At 45.6% G+C, this 27,008-nt stretch overlaps 1 protein-coding gene across 4 annotated transcripts in view; it reads right to left on the bottom strand.

The window, feature by feature from the left end:
- Positions 1–429: 429 nt before the first annotated feature.
- Cdk6 (cyclin dependent kinase 6) overlaps positions 430–27,008 on the bottom strand; it is a 190,761-nt gene continuing 164,182 nt past the window's right edge. For all 4 annotated transcript variants that reach the window (XM_052173193.1, XM_052173195.1, XM_052173194.1 and 1 more), the window contains 3 exons: positions 15,307–15,357; positions 10,696–10,831; positions 430–9,518 (listed from right to left, as the gene is read on the bottom strand). In XM_052173193.1, the coding sequence (XP_052029153.1) occupies positions 9,372–9,518; positions 10,696–10,831; positions 15,307–15,357 (334 nt within the window). In that variant the 3' untranslated portion in view covers positions 430–9,371. The remainder of the gene's footprint in view (positions 9,519–10,695; positions 10,832–15,306; positions 15,358–27,008) is intronic.

A 27,008-nucleotide genomic window follows, 5' to 3' on the forward strand; every position in this document is an offset into this window, starting at 1 on the left:
TCTCCCTCTCTGGGGAAGTCCCATGTTAAGATGCCTGCGGGAAGCAGAGTCACCCTTCACCTGAGCTGCTTTTAAAAACAGACATCATTGAAATACCCCATGGCTAGAAGTCGTAGTCTTTGGATGACATCGACACATACCTCTACTTTCCCATTCTTGTAAGTGGGAAGGGCTTGGATAAACTGACCGGTATTTTCATCAGCTTCAAGGAAGGGAGCTCTGAAGGGCAACCTTAGAGGTATCCTTTTACGCTTTCCCTCAGGAGGGCTGTGTGAAGTTTGCTGTATGTAACCTAGGTCGTTTTTTCTGATGGCGAGTAACCGGGAAAGGTAGGGTTGCCAGAGGAGATATGTCACATTCACCCTTGAATACAGCACAGGGGTTCATGGACCCTTCAGAGGAAGGTCTGGGGGTTGTGGAGGGCAGGGAGGGGGGGAGACCTGGCAGGCCAAACTGGTAACTCCATCTAGAGGGCACAGAGAAGAGCAGAAGCAACATCAACACCAAGATTCCTGCCCATACATACGCTTTTAAGACTGTGTTCTAGGCAGTGATTTCCTACAATGCTTCTTTGACCCACCGAACCCAAAGCACCAAAACAGAGCATCCTGTAGCAGTATGAGCAAACGGAATGAGAGTAATTACGCACCCAGAGGGGAAACATGCACCCTGATGTCTGCACCGTGAAATCAAAATAGCAGAACTAGTTTCAAGTATGGAGAAGCGCAGTAGAAGCAGAGACTGTAGGTGGACAGCCTACAGCAGCCTGGAATGTTTGTTTTTTGTTTTTTTAACCTGGGACTACAGCCAACAACGGACGCTCTGCATAATGACTGGGTTTAGAGATCAGGATGTGCAGAAGAAACATACTCAAGGGCATTTCTGACTGACATCACGGGTACATTCTGTCCCCAGCATCAGGTATTATCTCTCGTTGACTATGGCTAGCCAAAGGCAAAGTGGGGGTGGAGCCTAGGCATAGGCAAGCATACTTGGTGCTGAATTTCTCATTACATGCTTGATGCCCAAGTCTCCGCCAAGGAGGTGGGGAGCACCAAAGGGACAGGTAGGGAGCACCTTCGGGAAGGAAGGAAGATGCAGGAGCACTGAGTACAGGGTGGGGATGCTGGACGCTTGGGGCTGGCTGACACAGCCTAGATTAGCATCTAATGGGTGTGACCTCTGTAGTTCTAGGACTGCGATTTCAGTCCAGAAAACAGTGAATTCAGTGTCCGAATGAAGATTCTTTTTTTTTTTTTTAAACCTTTAGACATTTCTTATTCTAAGGATTAAGTCAAACAAAAAGCAGCTCACGATGTACTACAGCTTTGCTGAAGCCTCTAGAAGCAAATTTTAACAAGTCCCTATGGGAATACAGAAACAAAACACACTTTATAGTGAAAACATACTTCTACACACCTAGAAGGGACAACCCTGTAACAGTCTCTACTGCTAACACACACCTTGGGCCGTGGCACCGAGCCCCAACACACAACTGCTTTTCTATGCCTAACACTTGCCCATTAACCTTCAGTTCAGACCAGAAACAGCAGAAAGGCAACTGGCTTTTGAATTGTTGGGACTTCCTAGGTTTCATTACTAGGATGGCCTGCTTCTGTATACAGCAAAGTTGCCGGACATCTGAAACCATGGTCAGGAAGCCTCAAGGCGCAAGCTGCCGGTTCTATTCCTATACAACATCCCTCACACTGCTCCTTCTCCACAGAACCACGTGTTCCCACCGCTGCACAGGACACCTAAGGGGGGGCACTACATCACTCGGCGTGCCTCTTTTCACACAACCAGACAGGAGGCGGCACCTAGACGCCTGTCTAGTGGCCACTTCGCTGGCCATCTGGCGGTCCCTTAATGAAAGCAACCTCTACATGCTACCTTAACATTTGCTATAATTAATATCACACTATGCTAAACACACCCCTGCCAGGAGCAACAGCTACAAAGTTCTGTTGCTTTGCCTCTTAGAAAATAACAAGACACCAAAAGTATTACACCTAACCTACTGAAATCTAAGTGTTAGATACTCATGCAGCTTATTTGGGGGTATCACTGAGATTTTTGTTCAAGACCATGATAAGGAACATTAAACCCAAGTCCTAACATCTGCCTTTAGTTGCACTTTCACAGGACTGGTGTGAGGCTTAGCAATAAATAATATACATGAATAATAATAGAAATAACTTATGTAAATGTGGGACTTGATAAAAAAAATTCCCCATCTGCTAAGTGCTCTTCCTATTATGCTATTAAGTCAATGTGCTAATACACTTATCACTGTTCATAGGAAAATAATGAATAAAACAACTGAAACATACATGAATACATTGTTGCAAATACAGCCAGAGTGGGAAGATGAGTGACTTGAGGGCTAATGTCAAGAAATGGATTACTGCTGGGATCTACTTTAATCATCCAGAGGCTGAAGATCAAACTCAGAGATGCTGGCAACCACAGGAATATTGCTGGCTAATATATATTATTGCATTTCATAGAACTAAATATTAGGAAACTTCAAGTAGAGTACAGGGTCCCCCAGCTCCAGCTCACAATAGAATCTGGCTGGAACCCTGCCTGAGCAAGAAATTATAGAGCTAGACATAATTTCTGACCATCAACGCTTGGTTATGTGTCCCCTTAAAAACCAAAGCCCCATACTTAACAGTTTAAAGGCATTATTTGTGTGACCTGACGATTCACGCCAAAGCTTCCTCTAAATGGGAAAATCCTCTTTCTGTTCAAGGAATAATTTGCTCACTAAAAGAGAAAAAAAAAAAAGAATTAAGTAGAAAGGTAAGAACTACATACTTTTGTCAACTGAAGTCGGAGTATTTCAAAATTAAACATTTTCAGGAGTATTTTTTTCCACCAGGGTAGAAAACAATAAAGTCAAAATTTCTACTGTAATTATACATCTTAATTCCCCCTCTGCATCACAAAATGAGTGAAACATCTGATATAGGGCTTGCGGGGTAGCAACCCTCATCTCTACACCGGAGCTAGTCAGCTAGCAAGCAAATTATAATTATTGTCACTCAGAGGGCAACTATGTGCTTCGAGAGCACCTTGCTTCCTAAGATGGTACAACAGATGGCTCTGAGATGCAGCAGGTCACTCTGGTCCTCTCACAACATCCTGCTGGCCTGATTCCGCTGCCCCGCCCCGCCAGCCAGAGTGGCTGGTGGGATCAGGTTCAGGAACTGCAGAAGGGTGGCAGAGGGGGCAGACCCAGGGGGGACTTGGCCTTTAACTGGGGGGCTTAACCTGAGATCTGCTTCGGTGAGAGCAGAGGGTTGAGAGAACCTAATATTTCTCAGTGCCTCGAGCTTTTTAATTTAGTGAGCTTTTTAATTTAACTGAGGCCTACCTGCCAACCTTTCTGGAGTGAAGTCAGGCAGGGTGTGTGTGTGTGTGTGTGTGGTGTGCATGTGACTCATAAGGAATAACCTGCTTTCTGCTGTGGTGTGCCACAGAAACTGAAATACCATCTGTACATTCCCAATGTACTGCCACTATTGGCTCAGGGGGCTAGGTCTCTCAGAAAAATGTGAATTTAAAATGTAGTATAAAAGTGACTTTGATATTCCTTTCTAAGCTGTTATGCTCATAAATATAAAACAAAATTTAGGAATTGGAATTTAAGAGTTTGCACTTGTAGTTTTTACACGTGTAAAAAAGTCCAGTTCTTTTGGTATTTGCAGAGCACTGAGGTTCTGGTGAAAAGGTCTGCATACTATATTACGGTTGCACTACTTCCTTTACTCACTTGAGTCTAGAAATGACAGTGTCAACAGGTCAGGGGGAGTGAGGGGTGAACTGTAGCCGTAGCCTCCTCAGTGGCTGCGAAGAGTTCCCACTGCCCCCCCCCCCACATACACACAAGTTTTGTAATTTCTGTCCTGTTCACAGATGAGGGCCAGCTTCAGGGAAGGTTTTAGTTGTGTGTCCTAGAATTGCAGGTAATTTGGTTGCATCAAAAACGTCCCTTAGGAAATTGTAAAGGCCTTCTTTACTTGCTTAAATGTCACTCTGAAACATAACTTACTCAGAACCTAGCTAAAAAGCAAAACGTATAAGCTGTAGAATATTTTATCTGAAGAAACATGCTAGGTGATGGTCAAAGATATGCAGAAAAACAGTTATGAGTAATGTCTCTAGAATACCTCTTCAGTCTTGGTCAGGTTTAAAGTTTCCTCTGAAGGCGCCACCTTGTGAAACATGCTGGGATAGAGGAATACAACCCCACACCAACTTCGGGGCACTGTGACTTTTACAACTGACTTCTGCCCCAACCCAACCCAACCCAACTCCAAACTGCCGTCCATCGCCACCATCTGAACTTGGACTTGCTGTCACAGAACTGTGGTAGACCCTTGGGGGGCGGGGCTACATTTATTCTCAGGTGGCTGGTTTTTTTTTTTGGAAGGGTCAGAGGACTAGAGCACAGAGGTGTGAATATCCTAGTAGAAGTCCACTCAGTTACCTAACTTGCTGAAAACCCTAGCAGAAAACATTAAAAAAACAAAACAAAACAAGAACAAAAAACCCCTAAATTTGGTACTTCATTAGAAAAAATTGAAAAAGCAAATTGAGAGAAAGAGTTAAAAATGGAATCCCTCTCTTTCAGAAGACAGGAGGTCAAAAAGAATAGTTTTGGTTTATTTCCTTAAACAAGAACAATACCAAAACCCAAACTGAGCTAGAAATGCTTGAGATATGCAATCCTAGCTTGAGGGAGGGGGGAGGCTGTAGGCGCCAGCCCCTCCTGGCCTGGATACCCTGACTGAGCCTGTGCCTAGGAAGGAAGCTGGTGGGAGGCAGGGGAAGGTGTTCCCATGTATTTGAGGGACCGCTATCACTCATCACCTTGCACCAGGCTTCAATAGCTTCCCCACCGTGGAGGATGAATGCACGGACAGCTTCCTAATGATGTACATGGATGTAGGTATGCACATGATAAAGAATTTATTTTGGGGGGGGGAAAGGTTTATACGTTGTCCATTCTCAGCTGCACGAGAGGCAAAGGCCTTTTAAGCTTTCTGTTTTCTTTTTTCTAGTGGATATTCTTAGGCATGTATATCCAGTGAGCAGAGCTTCCCATGGCTGCTGTCTTCCCATGAGATGAGAAGGCGTGCCCTCGATTCTGTGCATCCCCACAGAATTTGTGTATGTTGACATACCCAGTCCATAAGTGCTGAATGACTTATAATTCTTCTTAGAATATACTTTAAGGCACACGTATAATATTAAAAATGTATGTAAAATTTAAAATAACCTTAGAGTGTATACTGTTCCCACTATTTTTTGGGGGGGATTTTTAAAGATTCAGAAATTATACATGGTCCTTAATTTTGTGTCACAAGCATGTATTCTTCTGGTGGCTATCCTTACGTGTTGACACAAGCGTGATGGGGACTTTTAATGTTATTCATTCCCAGACTCTATCTACTATGTGACAAAAGTGTGCTTTAAGAAAATGTGAGCTTATCATAAAAAATAGTCAGCTGGCATGGTGGTGCACACCTTTAGTCCTAGGAGGCAAGATCTACATGAGTTGGAGGCCAACCTGGTCTACGAAGTGAGTTCCAGGATAGCCGGGGCTATACAGAGAAACCCCGTCTCAGGAAAAACGAAACAGAACAAGACAAAAAAAAAAAAAAAAAAAAAAGTCAGGTTTTCTCCAGAAGAGCTATTCTTTGGACAGAAGATTGAAATGACTGTGACATGTGAAAGTTGACATGATTTAACTCCCACAGTGACAACGGCTGTGACTTAGCTTTAGTAGTCACAGCTTTTAAGAAAGCAGCTACAGCTCCTTAAAAAGACAAGTTCAGGACATACTTTAGAATTCAAAATGTTTGCTCCTGACTTCTCAGACAAGTTGGCTAGCACCCGGAGCAGGGTGCACAGCTTTCCGTCAAAGGAAAGTATTGTCTTTGAGATAGCAGCACCCCGGGCATCCTGGGGTCTTCATTGTGGAGATCCTATTTTTAAGTGAGCTGTTAGAGTAAATCACTTGGGGGCTAAATTCAAGTCTCTTGGTCAGAGAGGGGGTCCTGAGAGAAAGGTCCTGAGAAGCTGGGGGCGGAAAGGCCCCAAGCTAACTGGACAGCTTCTCTCTCTTGCTTGACTGTCTTCTTTAAAGAGGGGCCAAGTAGGAGGCTGTGGGCCACTGGGTGACCCCAGGAGCTCAGCGACTGTGTTTCGAGGGCTGGCTGGCTAGGACTGCTCCCCTGTGCGGATAGGGGATCTAACTGGAGAACCCGCCACACCCCCTTTAAGAGGTTGTTGTAACTCCAGCCAGTCCTGTAGATGCTGGAGTCTCTGGAACCAAACCCTGAACATGCTCTTGCACTATTACTACTATAAGCTGTTTCCGGCGGAACCTCAGGGCAGCAGGGTCTAGACTCTCAGTGAGTCACTGGTTAGATTTGGACAAAGACTGCACACAGTAAGCTCTTCAGTTTACTCCATGTTCCCCTGTGCTGCTAAGGACCCTAATGGCAAGTCTCCTTGTGTGAAAACTGGGTTTCAGGGGTGTGAGCCTGACGTGGAGACATATGTCCAGAGCACCTATATGGACGAAGGGCTGGGGCAGAGCTGTGAGGTCCAGAGAGGCTGCGTGCCCTTTCTGCCCCATCCTGGCACAGTGTGCCCTGTTTCTAACACCAAAATGTTTATGATTTAAAAACACTACTCAAAGTTGGGGGTGGAGTGAGGGGGTAGCTCATGACTTCAGTACAAGCATACTTGAGACAGAGGCAAGTGGATCTCTGAGTTTTTGAGGCTAGCCTGGTCTACAGAGGCTACAAGTTCCAGGACAGCCAGGGCTACATAGAGAAACCCTGTCTAGAAAAAGCAAAACAAACAAACAACAACAAAAAACCCTAAACAACCAACCAATCAAACCCAAAAGCCAAACACATAAACACACGCATATACACAAAGCCAAGAAAACAAAATTAACCTCCCACTACCCCACCCCCATTACTTCGAAATAAGCCCAAGACAGCGGACAAAAATGAAGTTAAACTCTATACTTAAAAATTCTAAAGAAAATGGAAAGATTCCAGTTTAGGATAGCTGTATTTTTCTTGAGCAAAGCTAAGGAAAACAACTTTCTTTCTTTCTTCCTTCTTTCCTTCCTTCTTGTGCGAAAGCAAAACCCTCAAAATTATTTTCACTTTATCACATGGATGCTAATATAGAATGGATTAAGCCTCGATGAAGTGAATTTTATGGTCGATTTCTAGGCTCTGGAGAATGTTCAATGACAAGGCAGAACTCACTGTCCAAGTGAGATCTAGAGTAGCCAGCCCCCTTGTCCCAGAGGCTCTGGGCTGATTCTACCTCAAGCATTGACAATGTCGACAGCACAGCTGTAATGGTGAGTGCAGAATATTCCCACAGGCCAGCTTCTGTCTTTTAAAGCTTTGCTTTCGAAAAAGATATCCTTTCTTGAGATACTGAATCAAAAGAATGTAATGTAATGTTAAAAAAAAAAAAAGAATTCCCAACCTCCAAAGCTCTCAGGAAAGACATCTGATTCTTCTCCATACCAAACAACCACGTGCATTATTCAGCTACAGAGAATACGGTGAGGCTCCGCGGTGTATAAAGACCATCTGAAGCCTGCACTGCTGTGGGAAACGTTGGGCACTCTTCCAAAGTTCTGCAGTGACACATGAGCTAGCTTTGACTTAGATGCGCTCAAACTCGATTCCAACCTCAGCTGAACTTCCCCAAAGCTGCTTTCTACACCCTCTATGGAGTCGTGCCAGCTTAGCACTGAGCCATGGATATAAGGCAAAGGCGGCACAGGGTATAAAGGCGCGAGACAGAAGAGTAAGGTACAGTTGTTTATAATGCCCAGGCTATGCTGGCTCTGCAGCAAGCAGGGCTGAGCACGAGGCACCAGGAAAAAAAAAATCATCCCGGGCAATGGACAGAGAAAGATCACTTTAGAGAGTGAATAGTTACCTCTAAAAGAGAGGAAAACACATTCCCTCAATTATTATACAAACATACACTATAAAAATACCACGTGACAGTTGGTAGCAATCTATATGCTGCTCACACACAGAACAAGCGCTCTACACCGCCTAGGCGACCTCAGTGGTAGTGGGTGGGAAGACTATACTAAGAATACGCTGGGATGCTGCTAGGGTTGCAGAATTGCAGCGGTGCATCTGCAAAGCATTTGGTGAGAGACGGTAATCGGGCGAGCAGGTGTGGGATGGGGGCAGCTGGGCAGTCTGTCGTTAGCTAGGCAATGGCAGGAATGTGAATTACAAGTGCTGGGGGTGAGGGGTTGGCACTACGCAAGGCGGCACGTGGCAGATGTGCCACCATGGTAGGTGGAGAGACCTAAATGGTGTTCCCGAGCAGGAAATGATTCCCTAAAGCAAACAACAAAGTAACAAGAGGCGCAAAGGAAATGATAACATTTCAAACCAGAAAATATAGGCGCTCTCTATCTTTAAAACCTATCTGAGGTACACTCACTCCTTAAATCTACTGCAGGTAATAAGATACGTATAACATCTTTCCCCAAATAAACAATTAAGAACTTATTGTACTATACATAGGCCTTAGGACACATTAAGTTCAGCTTTCCAAAGAGTACATAGAAGACTGTATGCCTTAAAAAGTCTCTTAAAAGATATTGGGGTTCCCCCCATTTTTGTGGTGTCTAAACCTTTATTGTTTATTGCTAGCAAAAGCTTTTGGAAAGGAAGGCAACGTTGAGGACTTAGGCTCGCTTTCCCAACTGGACAAGAATCCATTGTGAATCACCTTTCACTGAGCAAGTCCTCGTTGCTATCAGTCACCTCTACTCTTTAAAAATTCAATTATTCTTGTTGTCTACAAAAAAAGATAACACTTGAGATCATCAGGGATCTTTCTTCTCCTGCCCCCTCTCTCTTACACACACACACACACACACACACACACCAAGTACCAAGGCAGGCCCAGCAGCTGCAGGCAAATTACATCATAACTCAGCCGGGCCTGGACACCTACTTTACACTGGCAGCATTCAAGGTTAGAAAACAAAAATGGCAGCACGACTGGTCAGCAGCTTCTTTTCCTCTGGAAGTTTTCCAGGTTCTTGAAACAAACAGACAAAACAAACAAGTGTACGGACATAAAGCTGCAGTCACTCTTGCGTTGATCTCTGAACAGTAAACTAGGTGGTTTCCTTGGCGAGGCAGAGCCCACCCAGAAGCTGGCAGCTAGAAGGCCCGCAGCCAGCAACCTTCAACTGCTCTGCGAGGCTTGCGGAGGGGACTCGCAGCCACCAATGCGTTCAGATGATGAGCTCACGGCATCCCCGGGGCGGGGGTGGGGGGACCTCAGGCTGTGTTCAGCTCGGAGGTGCTCTGGTTGGATGACAGGTGAGAGTGCAGGTTGTCCTTGTATCTCTCCAGATCTTGGAAGTATGGGTGATTCAGGGCACCATAGGCGGATATCCTTTTAGCCGGATTGAATGTCAGGCATTTCTGCAATAAAGACAACATCCGGTGTGAAACGTATCACGGCAAACACTGGACCTTGAGGGAAAGTCTTGGAAAAGGTGGCTAAAATTTTTCCACAGGTCTCTTTGAGGAGCAAAGTCACTAGCACGATAGTGAACTAAATAAAACACCCCGACAAGAAGTGCTGCTTCCGTAAAAATAATGAATTTGATTACCAGATACCTGACTTAAAGTTAGCTTCTAGAATTACAACTTATTCAAGGGTTGAATAAGTCAGCAGGCTGGGAGGAGCATTCTCACCTTTCTTCAAGCTGCCCTTGACCACATCACTGACCTAGGCCTCCAGGAGAAAAACCTGCCACTGGGCACTGCTGCCCCTCTGGCCCTGGCAGCAGGGTGAGTACACAGAGACCAGTGGGTTTTGATAGACCCACGGTCTGAATCGAGAGTACAGGCTCTCAGTTCACGAGGTCAATAACAGACTTATTCCTCATAGGTTTCTGACTCTAAGGACAGAGCAGTACGAAAGGCCTTCTGTGTCTGCAAGGAAGGACATTATATACCACAACAACGAGGAGGTTGAGTTTCAAAAATACAAAAGTGCTTATTAAAAGCATGTGTCTCCGTGTGTGGGAATGTGCACACGGACCCAGGCGCCTGTGGGGACAAGAGTGTCTCTGAGCTGGAGTTACAGGCTGCTATAAGCTGCTTGATACAGGTACTGGAAACAGAACTTGGGCCCTCTACAAAAATGATACAACTTCTTGAGAACAGAGACACCTTTCCAGCCCTAGAACTTGCTTTTAGTGGGATATCTTATATGTGAACGGCACACAAAATACTTATTCAATAAATTGAAAACGACAAGTATTGTTACTTGGTTCCTTTGGGGGAGAATTTATGCAAAGATTGTGACTAGCACATTGCTTCAAGCAGCATGAAACTTTAAGCGAAGAAATGCATTTTCTTGTCCAGAAGCCTATGCTCATGGAATCTAGAGTCTTATAAAGCTGCATCCAAATACACATTCAGGTGCTGAGAGCTGTGTTAGAAAGACACTGCAGAATCAAAAGCCACCAGCTGGAAACAGAATCCACAGAAAAGAGTACAGCCTCCCACGCCACGTGGTCGGGGGACATGTAATACTGTTTGTCATACAGTCTCAATGGGGCACGAGCCAACAGCATCCCGGGGAACTTACCAGAAGTAGGTCTTTGCCTAGTTCGTCGATATCTGTCACAAACTTCTCGATCGGTTGGGCAGATTTGGAATGAAAGGCCTGTCTGGGAAGGGCAACGTCCCTAGGCCAGTCTTCCTCTCCCGGGAGTCCAATGACGCTACAGAAGAACCAGATGGCAACGTAAACACTGGCGGTCATGCGGAGACCTTCCTTACCAAATGCTATGGGGCAGCCACGGGGAAACTCTCACCTCGAGACAGAAAGGGCTTCTCATTTACCAAACTCTGACGACACTGCAAACTTCACTGACAGATGGGAAGTAAGTGTCTGTCCCTGGCAGCAGACACTCAATGGAGGCGCGCACATGTGTGTGTGTGTGTGTGACAGCAGTGCGCCCCCTCGTGTAAGTCCTTGTGTGTGTGTGTGTGTGTGTGTGTGTGTGTGTGTGTGTGTGTGTGTGTGTGAGAGTGATGGCAGGGCGACCCCTGGTGTAAGTCCTGATGTAGTGATTGGGCAGGATCGGCTACTCCAAAGGAAACCCAGATGTAGAGTTTTCACCTACACCTGAAGCTTTGCTTTGTGTTCTGATACAACAGTTCTGTGAAGATGTGTTTTCATGGTGTGTGACACACATTGGCTGAGTCTTTTAAATTAAAGAGTAATTTTCTAAACCATTACATAAATTAGACTCAAAAATAAGGTTAAAAGGTATGTCAGGCTGGGCGGTGGTGGCGCATGTCTGTAATCCCAGCACTTGGGAGGCAGAGGCAGGCAGATTTCTGAGTTGAGGCCAACCTTGTCTACAAAGTGAGTTCCAGGACAGTCAAGGCTACACAGAGAAACCCTGTCTCGGAAAACCAAAAAACCAAAAACGACAACAACAAAAGGTAGTATGTCAGGCCTGTTTCCTGCAAGCGCCGTGTAACAGTACTCCAGAGTGAGAGTGAGAAACAGCTAATTAGAAAGGGTGTCATTTAGCTTTCCCCTGACTACCATTCTGGGATTAGAAATGTGGAGGAAACAGCAAGCTATAACAACAGCACAGGCTTTGGAAGTAGGCAGACTTGGCTTCAAATTCAGCACCTGCCCTTAATTGACAGGTAAGGACAAATTACGTGACAACTATGAGCCCTGGCGTCTTTATGTACGTGACAACGATAATTTATAGTTACAGTGAGGGTTGGCGGTAATTTAGTGAAACTGCATATTACAGTCCCTGGTACACAGTACCATTTGTTACTTATTAATGGTAAGCAGGTAAGACTATATAATTTATCTAGATGTAACATTATAGTTTATGGAGAGGTGCTAAGTTATTTGGACAGTGCAGACCCTCAGTAGCTTTGAACTAAAAAAGACAAAAATCACAGTTTAGTGGACAGGATATAGAGTAACCCAGATACTGATCTGAACTAGAAGTAGAATTAGAAATTAATTCTAATTAGAAATGGCACTGGCCTGAATTAAGATCCTGTTCTGTACTTCCTGAAGCACAGGCCTAGAAGAAGGTGTGTTCCTAAACATCTTTTAGGAAGGGAGGTGGTTGATGTCCCAGGATCTGGTCACAGGGCTTGGTCACAGTTCCCTCCCCTCACAGAGCCCAGGTCACAGACCGTCCTGGGAAGAGCAGCTTCGCCATCGCCAGTGCGCTTGCCCTTGGGTGTCAGGGCAAGACACAACTCTGCCCCACAGAACATCTGCAGAGTTACATTACTCAGGCATACAGAGACTCACGGACATGCTTCCTGGAACCAATGAGCAGAACCATGACATGGGCAACACATAAGGGTGCTCAACAGCCAGGGCCACAGTGGGTGATGAAGGGGTAAAAATATCATCATAACCACGAAAGGTAACACAGGGGTGGGCATGGGAAGAACGGGATGTGGCAGAGGAAGAAAAGAACACTTATTCCAGACAGTTTGAAATGTGTACCCTTTTCTTTTTGGATTTGGTTTTTTTGAGACAGGGTTTCTCTGTATAGCCCTGGCTGTCCTCAAACTCAGAAATCCGCCTGCCTCTGCCTCCCAGAGTGCTGGGATTACAGGAGTGTGCCACCACCACCTGGCTAATGTGTACTCTTTTATACAAGGACTTTAGTACATCCTCATTGTCAGCCACCTGGGGATGGATTATAATGATGCTTAGAATTTAAATCACTTTATTGACAGCACCTTTTCTTTTGAGATAAGTGTTTCACTAGGGTATCCCAGGCTGGTCTCAAACTGACAAGTCTCCTGCCTCAGCCTCCTGAGTGTTATTAGTAGCTTTGAACATAACTATCAATTTGAAATCTTATGAATACAGCAGTCAGAAGCCAAACACTTTTAGAGAAACAGTCTCTCTGTCTGTCTGATATGTAAATACGTATTAACTACACATAATGCATGGATACATACTACATAACATACACACATACAAATAAAACTAAGAGCCTATTGTCTTCTCCGTCTCCTGTAAAAAGCTGTGAGAGACACACAGGTCAGGTGTGCCACCTCACTGCAGAGATGGAAGACAAAACGAGGAAGGAGCCGCCTGCCCAGGTCACACCGCGTGGACAGCCTCTGTTCTTACTCCATGTTCAGCATCTTTTTACCTCTACTTAACTAAGACACTGCTCTGAGAAAACACTCTAAATGTCGTGGCCTAACACACCTGCTTTACTTCTGAAGTACTCGATGTTCTCTGAAAGTATAAATGTGTCTACCTTGTTAAGAATATGAGACCATGACTTTCCTCAAAAAAAAAAAAGTCAGCTTCCTGTCCAATAAGGACTGTTGAGACCCGTAAGGAGCACAATGAAATCATGACAGGTTCATTAGAAAAGGCTTGCATCATAATTCTCTATTTGGACAGTTGGACAGAAACTGTCAAAGTCCATTTGTTTACACCGGAAAGACTGACAGGGCCCAGAATCTATAAACGGCTGTGGTGGAAATAATTGTTTAAGTGGTTTCGCAGTGACACTAGGGTGCAGCATTGTCCTTTTTCTGTTGAGAGCAGCAGGCAGAGAAATGAAGCAAAGCCAGAAACCACGGAGTGTAATCTAAAGGCACCGAATCTACAAGGCTTTCCAGCTGCTTTTCTGCTAGCTACGTGGGAGTGCCAGGCCTTGGCCAAAAGTCAAGCAAGCTTTCCCATGGGATGAGCAAAATGTCCCTTCTGTCCTGCTGCACTGGCTTCAAGGTCTGAGGGTCCACGTCGTGTGTGTGCTGGAGGTGGCAAGGGGTCCCACCAGGTACAAGGAAGGGAAGTAGGTGATGGATTCCAGGGCGCGGCAGGCTCGCGCCACCAAGATCACCTTTCCTTTCAACAGGGGAATACTGGAACATTTATGTTCCCGGGCCCCTCTTGAAGATCACATACATACAGGGCACGTTCCACAGTCTCAGAGAAAAAAATACGAGTCCAGTAGTTAGTGACAGGAGCCTGCCATGCACCGGCAGGGTAACAAAAGAGTTTGGTGGAGAGAGTGTCTATTTTACAGGGTCGTCAGGACCTGGGAAGTCCCCCGATCAGACCAGTTCCTGAAAGAAACTCGGCTTTGGGGTGAATCCCAGGTTTGAGGCAATTATATTTAAACAGGTCAATCTGTAGGGGTGCTGTGTGGACGGGGTAGAGGCAAGGAGTCTTATAGATTTTAAATTCCATAAAAAGCACTTGCGATTGAGATTCATAAAAGTGTTACCAGTGGTGAATTTTTAGCCAGGACCCTGTCTCTTTCTGTTTTCCCTCTCTTGGGGTGGGACTCGGCTAAAGCACTCATCCACCAAGCACTCATCCACACAGCACTCATCCACACAGCACGCCTTGTGAGGAGGAAAGCCCTGGTTACATTCTAGTGACATGAAAGCACACGCATCGTCACATGCACAAACACGTATGCACGGATGAAGTTTGCAAATCACCGGAGAGCGAGGGAACAAACAATCGGAAGCGATGAGCGAGCCGGAGAACAGATGGCGAGGAGAAACTGGAGTCCCTTCCATCGCTCAGGTGGGAAAAGTTAAAGAGGAAAAGGGTTAAGTCAGTAGTTGTGAGCTGGGCGTGGTGCAGTAAACCCACTCTAGGGTGCTTCGTGTGAGTGTGACTTCCTCTCGTGTAGTCACTCAGCTATGGATTGGGATAGGAGCTCAGACTTCTCATTCCCTATTTTGGTGTTCTGGGGGCGGGGCGGGGTGGGGCGGGGATGTGACCAGCCAGCATTCTGTCCAGCATGCTGTGGAATGCAAAGCAAACCCAAGGGGGAAAGATCAGGGATTCTCAGTGGGAACAGGATGTCTGTTTGGACAGGCTGGGGTCCTAAGTAAGTCACCAAACTTACGAGAGGTAAGTTTGAGGTGACCACAAGCAGACATTGGAGCGGGCGCTCAGAGCTCAGCCAAACACGGTGAAACAGCAAAGACCCACCCAGGCAGCACGAAAAGCATTCAGGGCACAGCATCGAGGCTACGCGTCATGACCGGCCCCCGAGTGACACACACAGCTCTTCTACCTTGTCCCCACTTGTCACACAACCAGTCAGATTGCCTGCAGCAGCAGCTTGGAGCAAGAGAGATAAGAGGAGAGCATCAGAGGAAAGCCACTGCAAATGCTTCTTGTGACGGACGGGACTATAAAAGTAATACTTACTCCAAGATTTTCCCTAGTTGATCCACGTCCGAACTTCCACGAAAAAGAGGCCTGCAAGAATAAAGAGAACATCTTCAAGCCAGGCATTTCCTGAGAGTAGGCTCTGATTATATGCCATCAGCACTCTTCAGCAGAAAGTAAAATGTTCTTTACTGACGGCAGCAAGGAGCGTGCTCACCCCTCTCTGGTCAAGGGAGGCTTTCCACACCTGTCCCTCACAGCAGGGCCTCTCCTGCTTGCTGTGCTATCTCACGTTCAGTTCCATTCAGAACCTTGTATCCTGTTTGCAGCCCTCACAGTGACAAAGCTACCACACTCTGTCTGCAGGCCCAGGTTTTAGAGTTCAGCAAAACTTTGCAACAGGGTGGAGCCCATCTCAGTCTGAGCCTCCCACTAAAGGTTTGTGGGAGTCCCGAGGCTACCCTCAGCGTGCTTTTCCCACCCAGGGTACTTCCTTGAGAGCCTCTCTCTTGCCTGTCCTGGATCCCGGAGCCAGCAGCTGGCTGCTTCCTTTCCCTCAGTGCTATAGTTGCTAACTGTCACGTGTTCAGAGGCAAGTGTGCCCTCTTCTGAACTCAAAGCCTTCCTTATCTACAGCAACCTTTTCACTGGCAATGAAATAAGCTCCCTTTGTGACATTTCTGGTGTTTCCCCAAGTAGACCAAATAGTCCTTTGAGGGTGGGGGACATCTGTAGGCTTCCCTGCAAGTCTTGTCCTAATACTCTCCCCTAACTGACATAGTTATTATTATTTATTATCACTATTGTACATTTGTAGTACAATCTTTCTCAGCTCTGTTTGGTGAATGACATGAACAGCTGTTTTGTCTCCTTTTAATTTTTGTATATTTTTGAGTCAGAGTCACTCTCAAAAGCCCGCTCTTGACTGGAGTTCATTATGTGGACTCAAGGTAGCCTCAAAGGCACCATCCTCCTGCCTCAGAGTCCCTAGTGCTAAACCACTCTAACTGGCTCTATTAATATTAATCTACTTAAAATATTGATGACTATCATCAAGAATTATATTCCTTATTATATTATATACTACATTATATAAAGTGTTTATGTGTTGATGGCAACAAACCCCACATATAAGAACACATTAAGCCTGTACTCCATTACCAAGGCCTACCTTACTAGGCCTTAAACGGGACTCGAAAAATAAGCAAAGTGAAAAGTGAAGATGTGCTCTGAAGCCTGAGCCGAAAGTTATGTCGCAACATGTATTCTCCTTACAAATGTTCTTCTCTTAGCTCAGTTCTCTGCAGCTAAGCCACCGGGGAGAAGCAGCACGAGGCTCCGGGACGGGGTACTTCAGAGTCCTGGCGTTTCACAAGCTAGTGCTGTGGGAATCCTGTGATCAGACTGCTCTCTGAATGTCTACGAGCCTTTACATTCTTGTTCTACTCCAACAAGAAACAAAGCCGCCCACCAGCCAACCCTCACTGTGCACTCACCTGCAGCTGCTGTTGTTTGAGTATGGGTGTCAGGCAACCCTGGGAAGAGGTGGAGGGAATGGGGCTGGTGCTCTTCAGAGGAGGAAAGATGTGCCTGTCTTAGCTGAGCTCTAATGTGTGTGAGGGATCCGCCTCCTAATCTAATGGCCTATCGCGAAGGTTAAGATGTGTTCAATACGCAGGTTTTGGGGAGGACGGATCAGCACTGGTCATGAGTTTTTGACTGGCAAAGTTTTCCATGACATCTTAGAAAAACATGCCCATTTTACTGCTGGATGTTCCAGCAGAGGGCACCCAGGCCCGATATTCTACTATGGTGTTATCTCTACTCGGTGACTGGATTTGGTCTAGAGGATGAACAGTGCTCTGCCATCTTTGATTTAGCCCTTGCTTCCTTTAGTGACAAGTGCAGCAAGCAGGGCCTCCGTGACAGCTGCTGTTCTGCAAACACTCGGGGTGCTGTCCTTTGTGGAGACTGAAATCTCTCTGATGCAGCAATTCAGGGTACCAGAATGAATGAGTGTCATCACTTTGGAGAAATCTGGTGCACAGCGTGACCCTGAACTCTGTCATTTGGCTTTGCAGAAGATCTGGTTTGGCTGGAGTTACGCAGAGCCGCTGAGCTGTGAGTGTACGCAGTGAAATACAGATACACAGTCAACAGACATGGAAATGGGCACATGATGGGGGGGGGGGGGAAGAGGCTAAGAAGCTAGTTATAAATGTGAAGGAAATGTTAGAACAATCTAGTTTCTACAGGAGAAGTCTGAATAGTCCAGTAGCGAAGAGCTGGGTTCCGTCTACAGGAGGCCATCTGTGCACACGAGGACGGTGGCTAACAAGAGTAAGTAACTGCATCATGCTCGAATCTTGACGTGCGGCAGAGGGACATGGAGGGGGGAGGCAAGGGAGCTACAGGGCCTCAGGACATAGCCTCTCTTTGATGCTCTCAGATTTACAAAGATCTCAGAGGCCAGTCTGTGTATTGCCCTGTGAGACATCCTCAAATGACACGCTTCAGGTCAGGTTAAACATGTTCAAACGGCGTGTGTGTGTGTGTGTGTGTGTGTGTGTGCGCGTGCGCACGCTGAACTCAGCACCCGCTACTGGGCCCTCCACAACCACCTGTGTTAGGTCCAGTCCCAAGGACCTGAGACTTTAGAGTGTGTTTTTTTGGTTTAATGTCACCCCCTAGGTGACATTTTATCATTATGGAAATGCCTCAGCTGACTGACAGGGACGGGGTGGGGGTGAGGTGGGTGCGGGGAGAAATGAGCAGGCTTGGCTGGATCTTTATGTCAATTTAATGTGGATTCACAAGCTCTCCCCAGACCCCAGCACGGCCCTCCCAAAGTTCTTTAAGTCATGGCTTGATATGCACGGCCTCGACTCATGCCCACAGAACGGGGTCAAACTTTATTCTTTTCAATCCCACACACAGACAAGCTGCTGGAGAAACCCTCGTCTGCCATCTCTCATGAAAAGGGAGCGCAGCTGTTTCATGACTGCTAGCATAACTGAAACTAAAATAATATAAAAGTAATTCTGCTAGCCCGGAACTGTGTCATTCATCAGTTCCCTGTAACTCTCAGCTCTGTGCATATGTGGTTATATGTGTATAATCTACCTTATATTCATTTCTTGAGATGACTACACATTTTTTAAAAGTTGACTATGTATTTGCAAATATGCACGCACACACATACACATACAGATATGCACATAGTTATTACTTTCCTCATGATAAGGTCCAGATGTGAAAATTGTTACATTAAGATTTGGCAAATCAATAAGTGCTCAGTAAATGCAGAAAGAAGAACTACGTAATTAAAACAATAAATGCCACACACTGATACTCTGGAATATATAACAAAGGTAGACTTGACTACAGAAAACAGCACACTCCTTGTCTGTGCTGTACATGGCTGATGTACAGAAAAGGGCTGCTACAAACCCAAGAGGACAGGAGTTCAAACTCTCAGGACTCATGAGAAGCCAGGTGTGCCAATGTTGAAATGGAAGTCAGAGAAAGAGACTCCCCTAAAATCTGTGGGCCTGCTATCCTGTGTGGGCAGCAGCCGAGAGCACAAAGACCATGTCTTACAGGGTTGAAAGGCAAGGACCAATATGGAAGACGCCCTCTGACCTCCACAGGTATTCACCCCCCCTCCCCCCCCCCCCATGATCATTTATCTGCATGAATTCTTTCATTTACAGACACGGATTTTTTCCTGTTTTGAACTCTCACATGAACTAGGGCTTTGTCAGGTCACACTTTGATACCTACTTATCTGTCAATATTTGGATGTGTGTGGCTAATGCCTGGAAACTGAGTATTATTCATTTTAATGACTTTTATGAATAATAATTTTAGCTTATTTCCAAGTGTTTTTTATGTTAGATATTCCATTTTATACCTTACAACAGTTAATGTGGTGATACACCTATTATTTATTTATTTATTTATTTATTTATTTATTTATTTCTGATGTGTATACATGAGTGTCACAGTGGATGTGTGGAGGTCAGAGGTCAGCTTTTAGGTGACAGCCCTGTCCTTCCACTCTGCAGGTTCAGGAGACCATGCTGTCAGGTTTGGCAACAAGCATCTTTAATCACTAAGCCATCTTTGATAACCTTGAAATCCTTTATGAAAGAAATACATTTAATTTATACAGCTAAGCAGTTTTTTCCTACTACAGGAGGGTATTATAAAATCCAATGGCAAAACTGTGCTCAGTGCCATCTACGGCACTGCCAGGCAAACCAAGCACACCTTTTTGGTGTTTATTGGCAGGGATTTTCCTCAAGCCTCTTTTCTTCTCTACATGTCTTTCTTCTTGTTAACACACACACACACACACACACACACACACACACACACTTTTATTGGTGGTGCTGGGAATTAAACGCAAGGCCTCACAAGTGCTAGGCAAGCAATCTACCACTGTGCTATGCTCCCAGACTAATGTTTAAAGGGTGTTTGCTGACTGGAGAAAACACTGGTATGGACTGTTCTGGAAACACCCAACCCAACCATTTCTCTCCACATGACTTTAGGAAAGTCCCTTGGCTTGTTTTATTCTTAGGTGACTCATCTGTGAATGGAGATAACACACCTACCTCATAGGATCCACTAAGAGATACTTTATCATATACTACAACACCCAGCTTCCAAACGGATCTAGAAGTGGTACACACACACACACACACACACACACACACACACAGAGAGAGAGAGAGAGAGAGAGAGAGAGAGAGAGAGAGAGAGAGAGAGACAGAGACAGAGACAGAGAGACAGAGAGACAGAGAGAGAGAAACAGAGAGGAGGAGGGAGGGGCAGACACACACACTCCTCTTGCTCCTGGTCAATATTATATTGGATGATGAAGTGCTTTGGATCGTGAATATGCAGGGGAAAGGCTGGGTGCACACGCCTGCACCTCCAGCACTCAAGTTTGAGTGCCAGCCTGGTCTCCATTGTGAGTTCCAGGCCAGAGAAGGCCAGGCCAAGTAAGCTAGACCTGTTTCAAGAGCTAAAAAAATCAACCAAGAAATTAAAAAGACTTACATGTTACCACAGAGTGATATGACTCTCATAGCATATTTAAGACTACCAGTCCTTTATTTAGGTTACTATGCATTTATTACATATTAAAGATCTTATAACTAATCAAAAGAAAGCGGGAATTTTATCAGAGAGGAATGCTGATTTTTCTAAAGGGCGCTCACTATTCTGAACCGGAAAAAAAAATCATCTCCTCTCCTGCACACAGTTTTACAAAAACCTCCCATCTTCACATATTAAGTCTGCTGCTGTCAGCGAGTTCTTCAGGGTCAAATTACAAAGTGGCCAACTTTCAGATTAATGCCTTTTAAAACAAACAACTAAAAAGAACATACAGATCCGGAACCTTGGTGAACAGTGGGGTGTTTCCCAGTCCGTGAGTGTACACTGACGTGCCTGCTACAGAGAGGAAGTGAGTCATTCATAAAGGCAGATGAGAGATTTCATTTATAAATACTTTCATTGTACCAACAAGGCATGGAAGCCAGGGGCTCACCCTGTAGAGCGCATCTGTAACCTGCATGTGAACCGTGGCACACTTCAGCTATTGCCTTCCCTTGGTGGGCCGGATTTCCCACGCCTGTGTAGTGACCACTCAAGTGACATTCTCTTACTATTAATACTTACTCCACACTCCCTTCTAGAGTTGTTATCTACAGAAACGAACTTATCACTTTATAATTACCAGCTGTTCAAATCAATGGATTCAACAGAAAAGTGAATTAATTGATTTGCTTACTACACACTAATTGAGGGATCACCCACTTGGCATGTAAGGCACTAGCTGACAGGTGGATAGAAAAACCCTTGCTCTGAAAAAACCACAATATTTAAAACTATAGAGCACTACGTATGTTCTTCATATATAAAGCATTTAGAGGGACTGAGGATGTGGCTCAGTGGTACGCGCTGCTCTTGCAGAGGGCTTGGGTTTGGCTCCCATACATATATTAGGTGCTCACAATAACTTGTGAACTCTAGTTCCAGGGAATCTGATGTCCTTATTAGACGTCTATGGTTTCCTGCACATACATGGTGCACATATAAACACACACACACTCATAAATAAAAGTAAATTAAACAATAGCATTTGGAATCCAAGTAAGTTATCTGAATTTCACTGTTAATTTATACATATAACAAATTAATTTATACATATAACAAACATTTATCTATGAACACTCACATCTGCCACAAGGACCTTTGCTCCCACTGGGAAGAAGATAAAGAAATGCGTGATTACTCGGAGAAGTCTCGCTCACGTTACTGGTGAAGCCCCGCACTAGGCACAATCACTTAATATTTCCTAACTGTGTGGAGGTGGCCTGATTAGCCCTCTCTTCCCGATGGAAATGAAGGAACCCGAGGGAGCAGCTTAGGGACAGGGTAGGACACTGTCTGTGACGTCAACGGAAGGAGTGGCTTAGAGAGATTCAACTGGCCACGGTTTGCCAAGTGGGGATAAAACTAGGCTGAGGGATGGGACTGTCAGGTCTGTGCACGAGAGAGAGGAGAAGGGCCTGGGTGGGCGGGGCAAGGCAGTTTGAAGAGATGAGAGACACGCCTGGTGTAAAACGATCTGAAGAGAGACTGACTTGGGAGAAGCAGGAGGGTTGTACACTTGTAGTGTTTTTATTTATTTTTAAAAAAGATTTATTTTATTTATATGAGTACACTGTAGCTGACTTCAGACACCAGCAGAGGGCATCCCATTACAGATGGTTGTGAACCACCATGTGGTTGCTGGGATTTGAACTCAGGACTTCTGGAAGAGCAGTCAGTGCTCTTAACCGCTGAGCCATCTCTCTGCCCCTTGTAGTGTTTTTAAAACCACACAGAATGACAAAGGAGTGTGTGTGTGTGTGTGTGTGTGTGTGTGTATGCGTACGGCATCCTCTGTAGCTGGAATGACACTTGGTTGCAGCCCACCGGGTGGGGGTGCTGGGAACTGAACTCAGGTCCTTTGTCAGAGCAGTCCATGTTCTTAGCCACTGAATCATCTCTCTAGCCATTAGGAGAATTAACTCTAGGTGTATCTTAAATAATTAAAATGAACAGTTTACGAAAATTAAAGGAAGAGTATTGTGAAAAAGAAGAAGGCAGCATAGTTAGGCACATACCCTATAGAACTGAAAACACATGTCTGTATAAAGATTTGTGCATGAGTGGCCGGAGCACATCATTCCTAATAAGCACAAGTAGCAACCGTGTGACTGTTCACTATTTGATGACTACCAAAAGAACAGTGGACTATCATTTAGCCAGGCAGGTAAGCGATGAAGCTATTATGTTGGGTAAAAGCATCCAGTCAGTAACTAAAGAACAGATATAGTTAAGGGTCTATTTACATAGACACAGTTCTATAGAGCCACAAGATAGAGTCGAGGTTGTCTAGAACCGGGCATCACTGGCAGGTACTGGATCTGTCTCTGAAACGTTCATATGCTTAGATCCTACCTTCAAAGTGGTGGTCAGAAAGTAAGGCCTTGGGTGGTGAGCTGGACCATGAACAGTGCTCACTAGTGTCCTCAGAGAAGTCTTGTGAAAGCGCCGAGAAGGCAGTCCAGAAGGAAGCGGCCCTCACCAGCCAGGGGCTCTTCTGGACGCCCATCTTGTACTTCCTCCATCCCCCAATTATGAGAAATGGATTCTGGTGCTTATAACCCAATTCCTTACATTCAGTTCCGCCGGAGACAGACTATGAATGGGTATTGACCTTCTCTCTGGGTGATGGAAATGTTCTGAAATTCAGTGTGGGGATGGCTGAACACCCCGACGGATCTACTAAACACTATTGAGATGAGACAGTTTACACTAGTGAACTATTTAATGTGTAACATCAACCAGTTAAATAGTTAAGAATCTATACTTCTAAACACATATTACAGATTTAGGGCAGAAAATTACTTTTGGCCTAAACATAAGAGAAGCTCAAGCACATGGCAGTGAGCTAACAAGACACACATATTTTACCACAATCAAAGCACTCATCTGCTGATGAAAGTCCTGAATAGTGCAATAATATGGTGAATCTCTACCACTGGAAATACTACTCATTCAGGATTAAATAATAATAAAATGCTTCCTCAAAAAAATCACTTCTGCTCCCCGCCAAACACTGAGCTCCCTACTCTGTGCCTGCCCATCTCTGTATCACTTGTTGACTGTAGTTTTTACACCAGCCGCCCATCCGCGAGCCTTAGGGCCTATGTCTTACAGCATTTAACACACGGTTCCCTCTCTCCACAAATGAACTCACACAGAATGGCGGCTGCTCACCCCTTAAAGCTTTCCTTTCTCTTCCGTCAACTGCTGTTCCTTGTTTCGAACTCTGTTATCTTGTTTTGTTTTTTTTTCAAGTTTGCACATCCCAGTGTGAACATGTATACTTGCATAAGTATGTATATACCGACGGAAATCGCGCGGAGATACTTAAATCAATTTATGCCTGCACGAGGCACTAGATAACATCTGCCTGGAAATAATGAGTGTTTAAAAACCGGGGGCTCATTTGAAATTACTATCTGAGCTCAGAATTTTTGCCAGAGCTGCCAGAGCTGTAGCAGGAAGGCACGCAGGATGGAACTGTGCCTTGGTGCTGAGCTCACACAGGCCTGCAGGCAGGACCGGGTGCCCGGAAGACAAGGCGAGAGAAACTTGAAGTTGAAAAAGATACAGCAAAGGTGCAATGAAGACCAAAGGATTAGAGAGGGCGTGGAGGAGAAAGAGGCACCGAGGCAGAGCAGTCCAGAAAGGAAGAAAGCCTCCTAATAAAAAGAAAGGAAGGAGGCAGAGACGGGGTGGGGTGGGGGAATGCTCCAAAGGGAGGGAGATGCCCCTCACAGGGAGGCGTGGGCTGGCATCTCTGACTTAGGAGTTTGGTGATTGCCATAAAAACAAATGGCTGAATGAGAGTCTTCTCGGTACCAGATGTGGGTGACTTGTTCTGCGAAAGGCTCATATTTACTCGAGTATGTGTTAAGATGCTGTTGGGGCAGAGTGTGGATGAACAGGGGCACACTCAAGGAAGTGGGTACCCCGTTATTTCTAATTCCAAAGTTGAGAATCAAAATTAAACCAGAGATCACTAAACCACATGGTCTTTTTTATGCAGTGCAAACCCCTAGGATATCTACTAAGACAACTAACTATGCATACACACAGATAAAACGACTGAGTGACCATTAAGAGAACACGTCGTCGGCAATGACTCTCAAGGGCTTTCTATCCATAGAGGCCAAGAACTGAGCGCGACTGGGCAAAGACCACCTAGGGACAGGAGGTGTTCCCCTTCCAACTGACTTCAAAGGAATACACAAGTCTATCCCCTCAGTGAAGACATGCTAATCTGGTAAATGGAAGTGACATTATGGGAATGGGAAGAGAGCTTTTGAAACCACCTCTTGGTCTGGAGAGATGGCTTAGTGCCTTGCTGCCAAGCCTGACGATCCAAGTTCGATCCCTGGGTCCGACACGGTGGAAGGAGAGAGCCAAGTCCCCAGCAATGTCCTCTGACCCACGCACACACACAATTAAATAAGAGCAACGAGCCACTTCTTTTTCCTAATCTTTCAATCCAGGGGACTCATTCTTTAACAGTAGTTTTTTTTTCATTTGTTTGTTTTTGTTTTTGCCACAGCATGCCTCAGGAATTCGGCTGTGGGCGCGATCACTGCTGTACTCAAAACACAGTTCTTCTTGTGCAAAAACTGCATAGTGACCAGCAGCAGCAAATGACACGTTCCCAGAATTGAAGTGACTGTGAAGTGACTGTGAAGATAATCACTTGAAATTTCTGAAACGAAGGAGCTCGACAGCTGCTATTATTCTGAAGCATCACTTCATGGAACAGGAGCGATGGCTCAGTGAGAAAGGCACTTGCCACTAAGCCTGACAACCTCTGAGTCCCACACGGTGGAAGGAGAGAAATGGTCTTCTAATCTCCACACTACATTTATATTTTTAATGATGGGTGGATATGGTGAAGATCTTCCTCAAACGGCAGTGTAGTCAGAGTGGGACCTCAACCCTGGAGATGTCGTATTTGGCTTGAAAACTCGCTTCAGGAAGGTGGTTACAGTCCTAAGGAAGGGGTGACTGAAAGCCGGGGCAGCCTCCGTGAAGACAGGAATCAAGAACGTGTTCCCAGAGATATCAGGCCCACGCTCGCTGCCACTCCCTTAGGATCTGTAGTGTACGGCGAGGAACGTATTTTCCTTCTCCTTTGCAAGTGTGAAAACAGCTGGGATCCTGTGTGAACAGGTACTCGATCTATCAAGCTCAGTCTGGATGCGGGCCCAATACTGGACGATAACTCAACGATTCAGTTCAGGAAGCAAAGCCAACAGCATTCTTCAGAAATTTCACAGACTATCTAGATGCGATAGGTCCATTTGAATGCCACCCCCCCCCTCAGTAATGTCTGAAGAATGTAGTTTTTCATGGGTGGACACACTGGGTATGTGACAGATGCAAATCCAGATACGAACAAAACACAAACTGCATGATTCAGACTCTGTGCTGTGTGCTTCCCCAGATCTTATTCCAGCAGGGGTCAAAAAAGGAACGCGGGTGTTTGACAAGCGACTTGAGTCACAGAGGAAGTTCCTGGCGTTCGGATGTGCTTGTTGAAATAACGCTGGTGAACAAAGCCAGAACATCCCCCAACCCCCCACCAAAGACACTTCCCCCCATCCCTGTGGGCCAGTGAGGTTTTCATTTTAGGAAATGGAAGTGTCAATGTGGACAAACTGTCCTGAGGTATTTATAGCGGAGTGTGTCACTTTCTTAAAACTGCCTCTGAATGAGATATGTGAATGGAGAAGGGGTCTTAGCTTCTTCAGCTCTCTCCTGCCGTCGGAACAGAACTGCACTGACAAACGCACTCAACTCTCACACTCTGTGGCTCTCTGCTTGGTTTTTTGAGGCAGAGCCCTCTCACTCACAGACCGTTGTTCTGCCTGGGTCCTCCCGAATCCCAGGATGTTTTAAGTGGAGGGGCGGAGGCAGAAGGAAAAGGGAGGCTTGAGGACTTATAAACAGAGCCTGTTTTACATTCATGGTGAGGAAACTCTCCCAGGAAGGCTCTAAAGGTTAAAAACCACGCAGCCAAAACGAGGTAGTAAAACAGAACTAATGTTCGAATCAGCTCTCAGCGTGGTGATTCACCACACTGGCTCCTCCTTGGGAAACCACCTACTAAGCGGAATTTAGCAGTGAAGGTGTTATTTTTGGTGTATGATTTATAGTTCCCCCCGCCCCACCGGGGATTAAGTCTAGCTTTTAAAAACGCATGGAATTGGTGACCTCGGCAGCCGGGCTTTACCAGGTGGAAGCGCTGTCTCTAGAGGGGGCCAGGATTGCGGCCACCGCTCAGGACGACAGATGCTCTGAATCATGTGTAACGGAAAGCCATGCAAGCCAAGAGACAGATGACCCGGGCTCCCAACATCGCCTCTGTAACTGATTAACCAAGCACGGAGGGCAAGCGGGCACTTCACCTCTGCTCGTCTGTAAAAAACCCGTTGTCTCAGCTTCTAGCCGTGCCTCGGCACAGACCAGAGTACTATAAAATTAATAAACCACATGAACTAAGCAGTTAGCACCGTGGAAGGGCAGAAAAGCCTGCCCGGTGGAGGCAACACGGCCAAGCAGGTAGCAAAAGTAATAAAAACTCT

The sequence above is a fragment of the Apodemus sylvaticus genome, chromosome 2 (genome assembly GCF_947179515.1).
Source record: "Apodemus sylvaticus chromosome 2, mApoSyl1.1, whole genome shotgun sequence".
In the NCBI taxonomy this organism is placed as follows: domain Eukaryota; kingdom Metazoa; phylum Chordata; class Mammalia; order Rodentia; family Muridae; genus Apodemus; species Apodemus sylvaticus.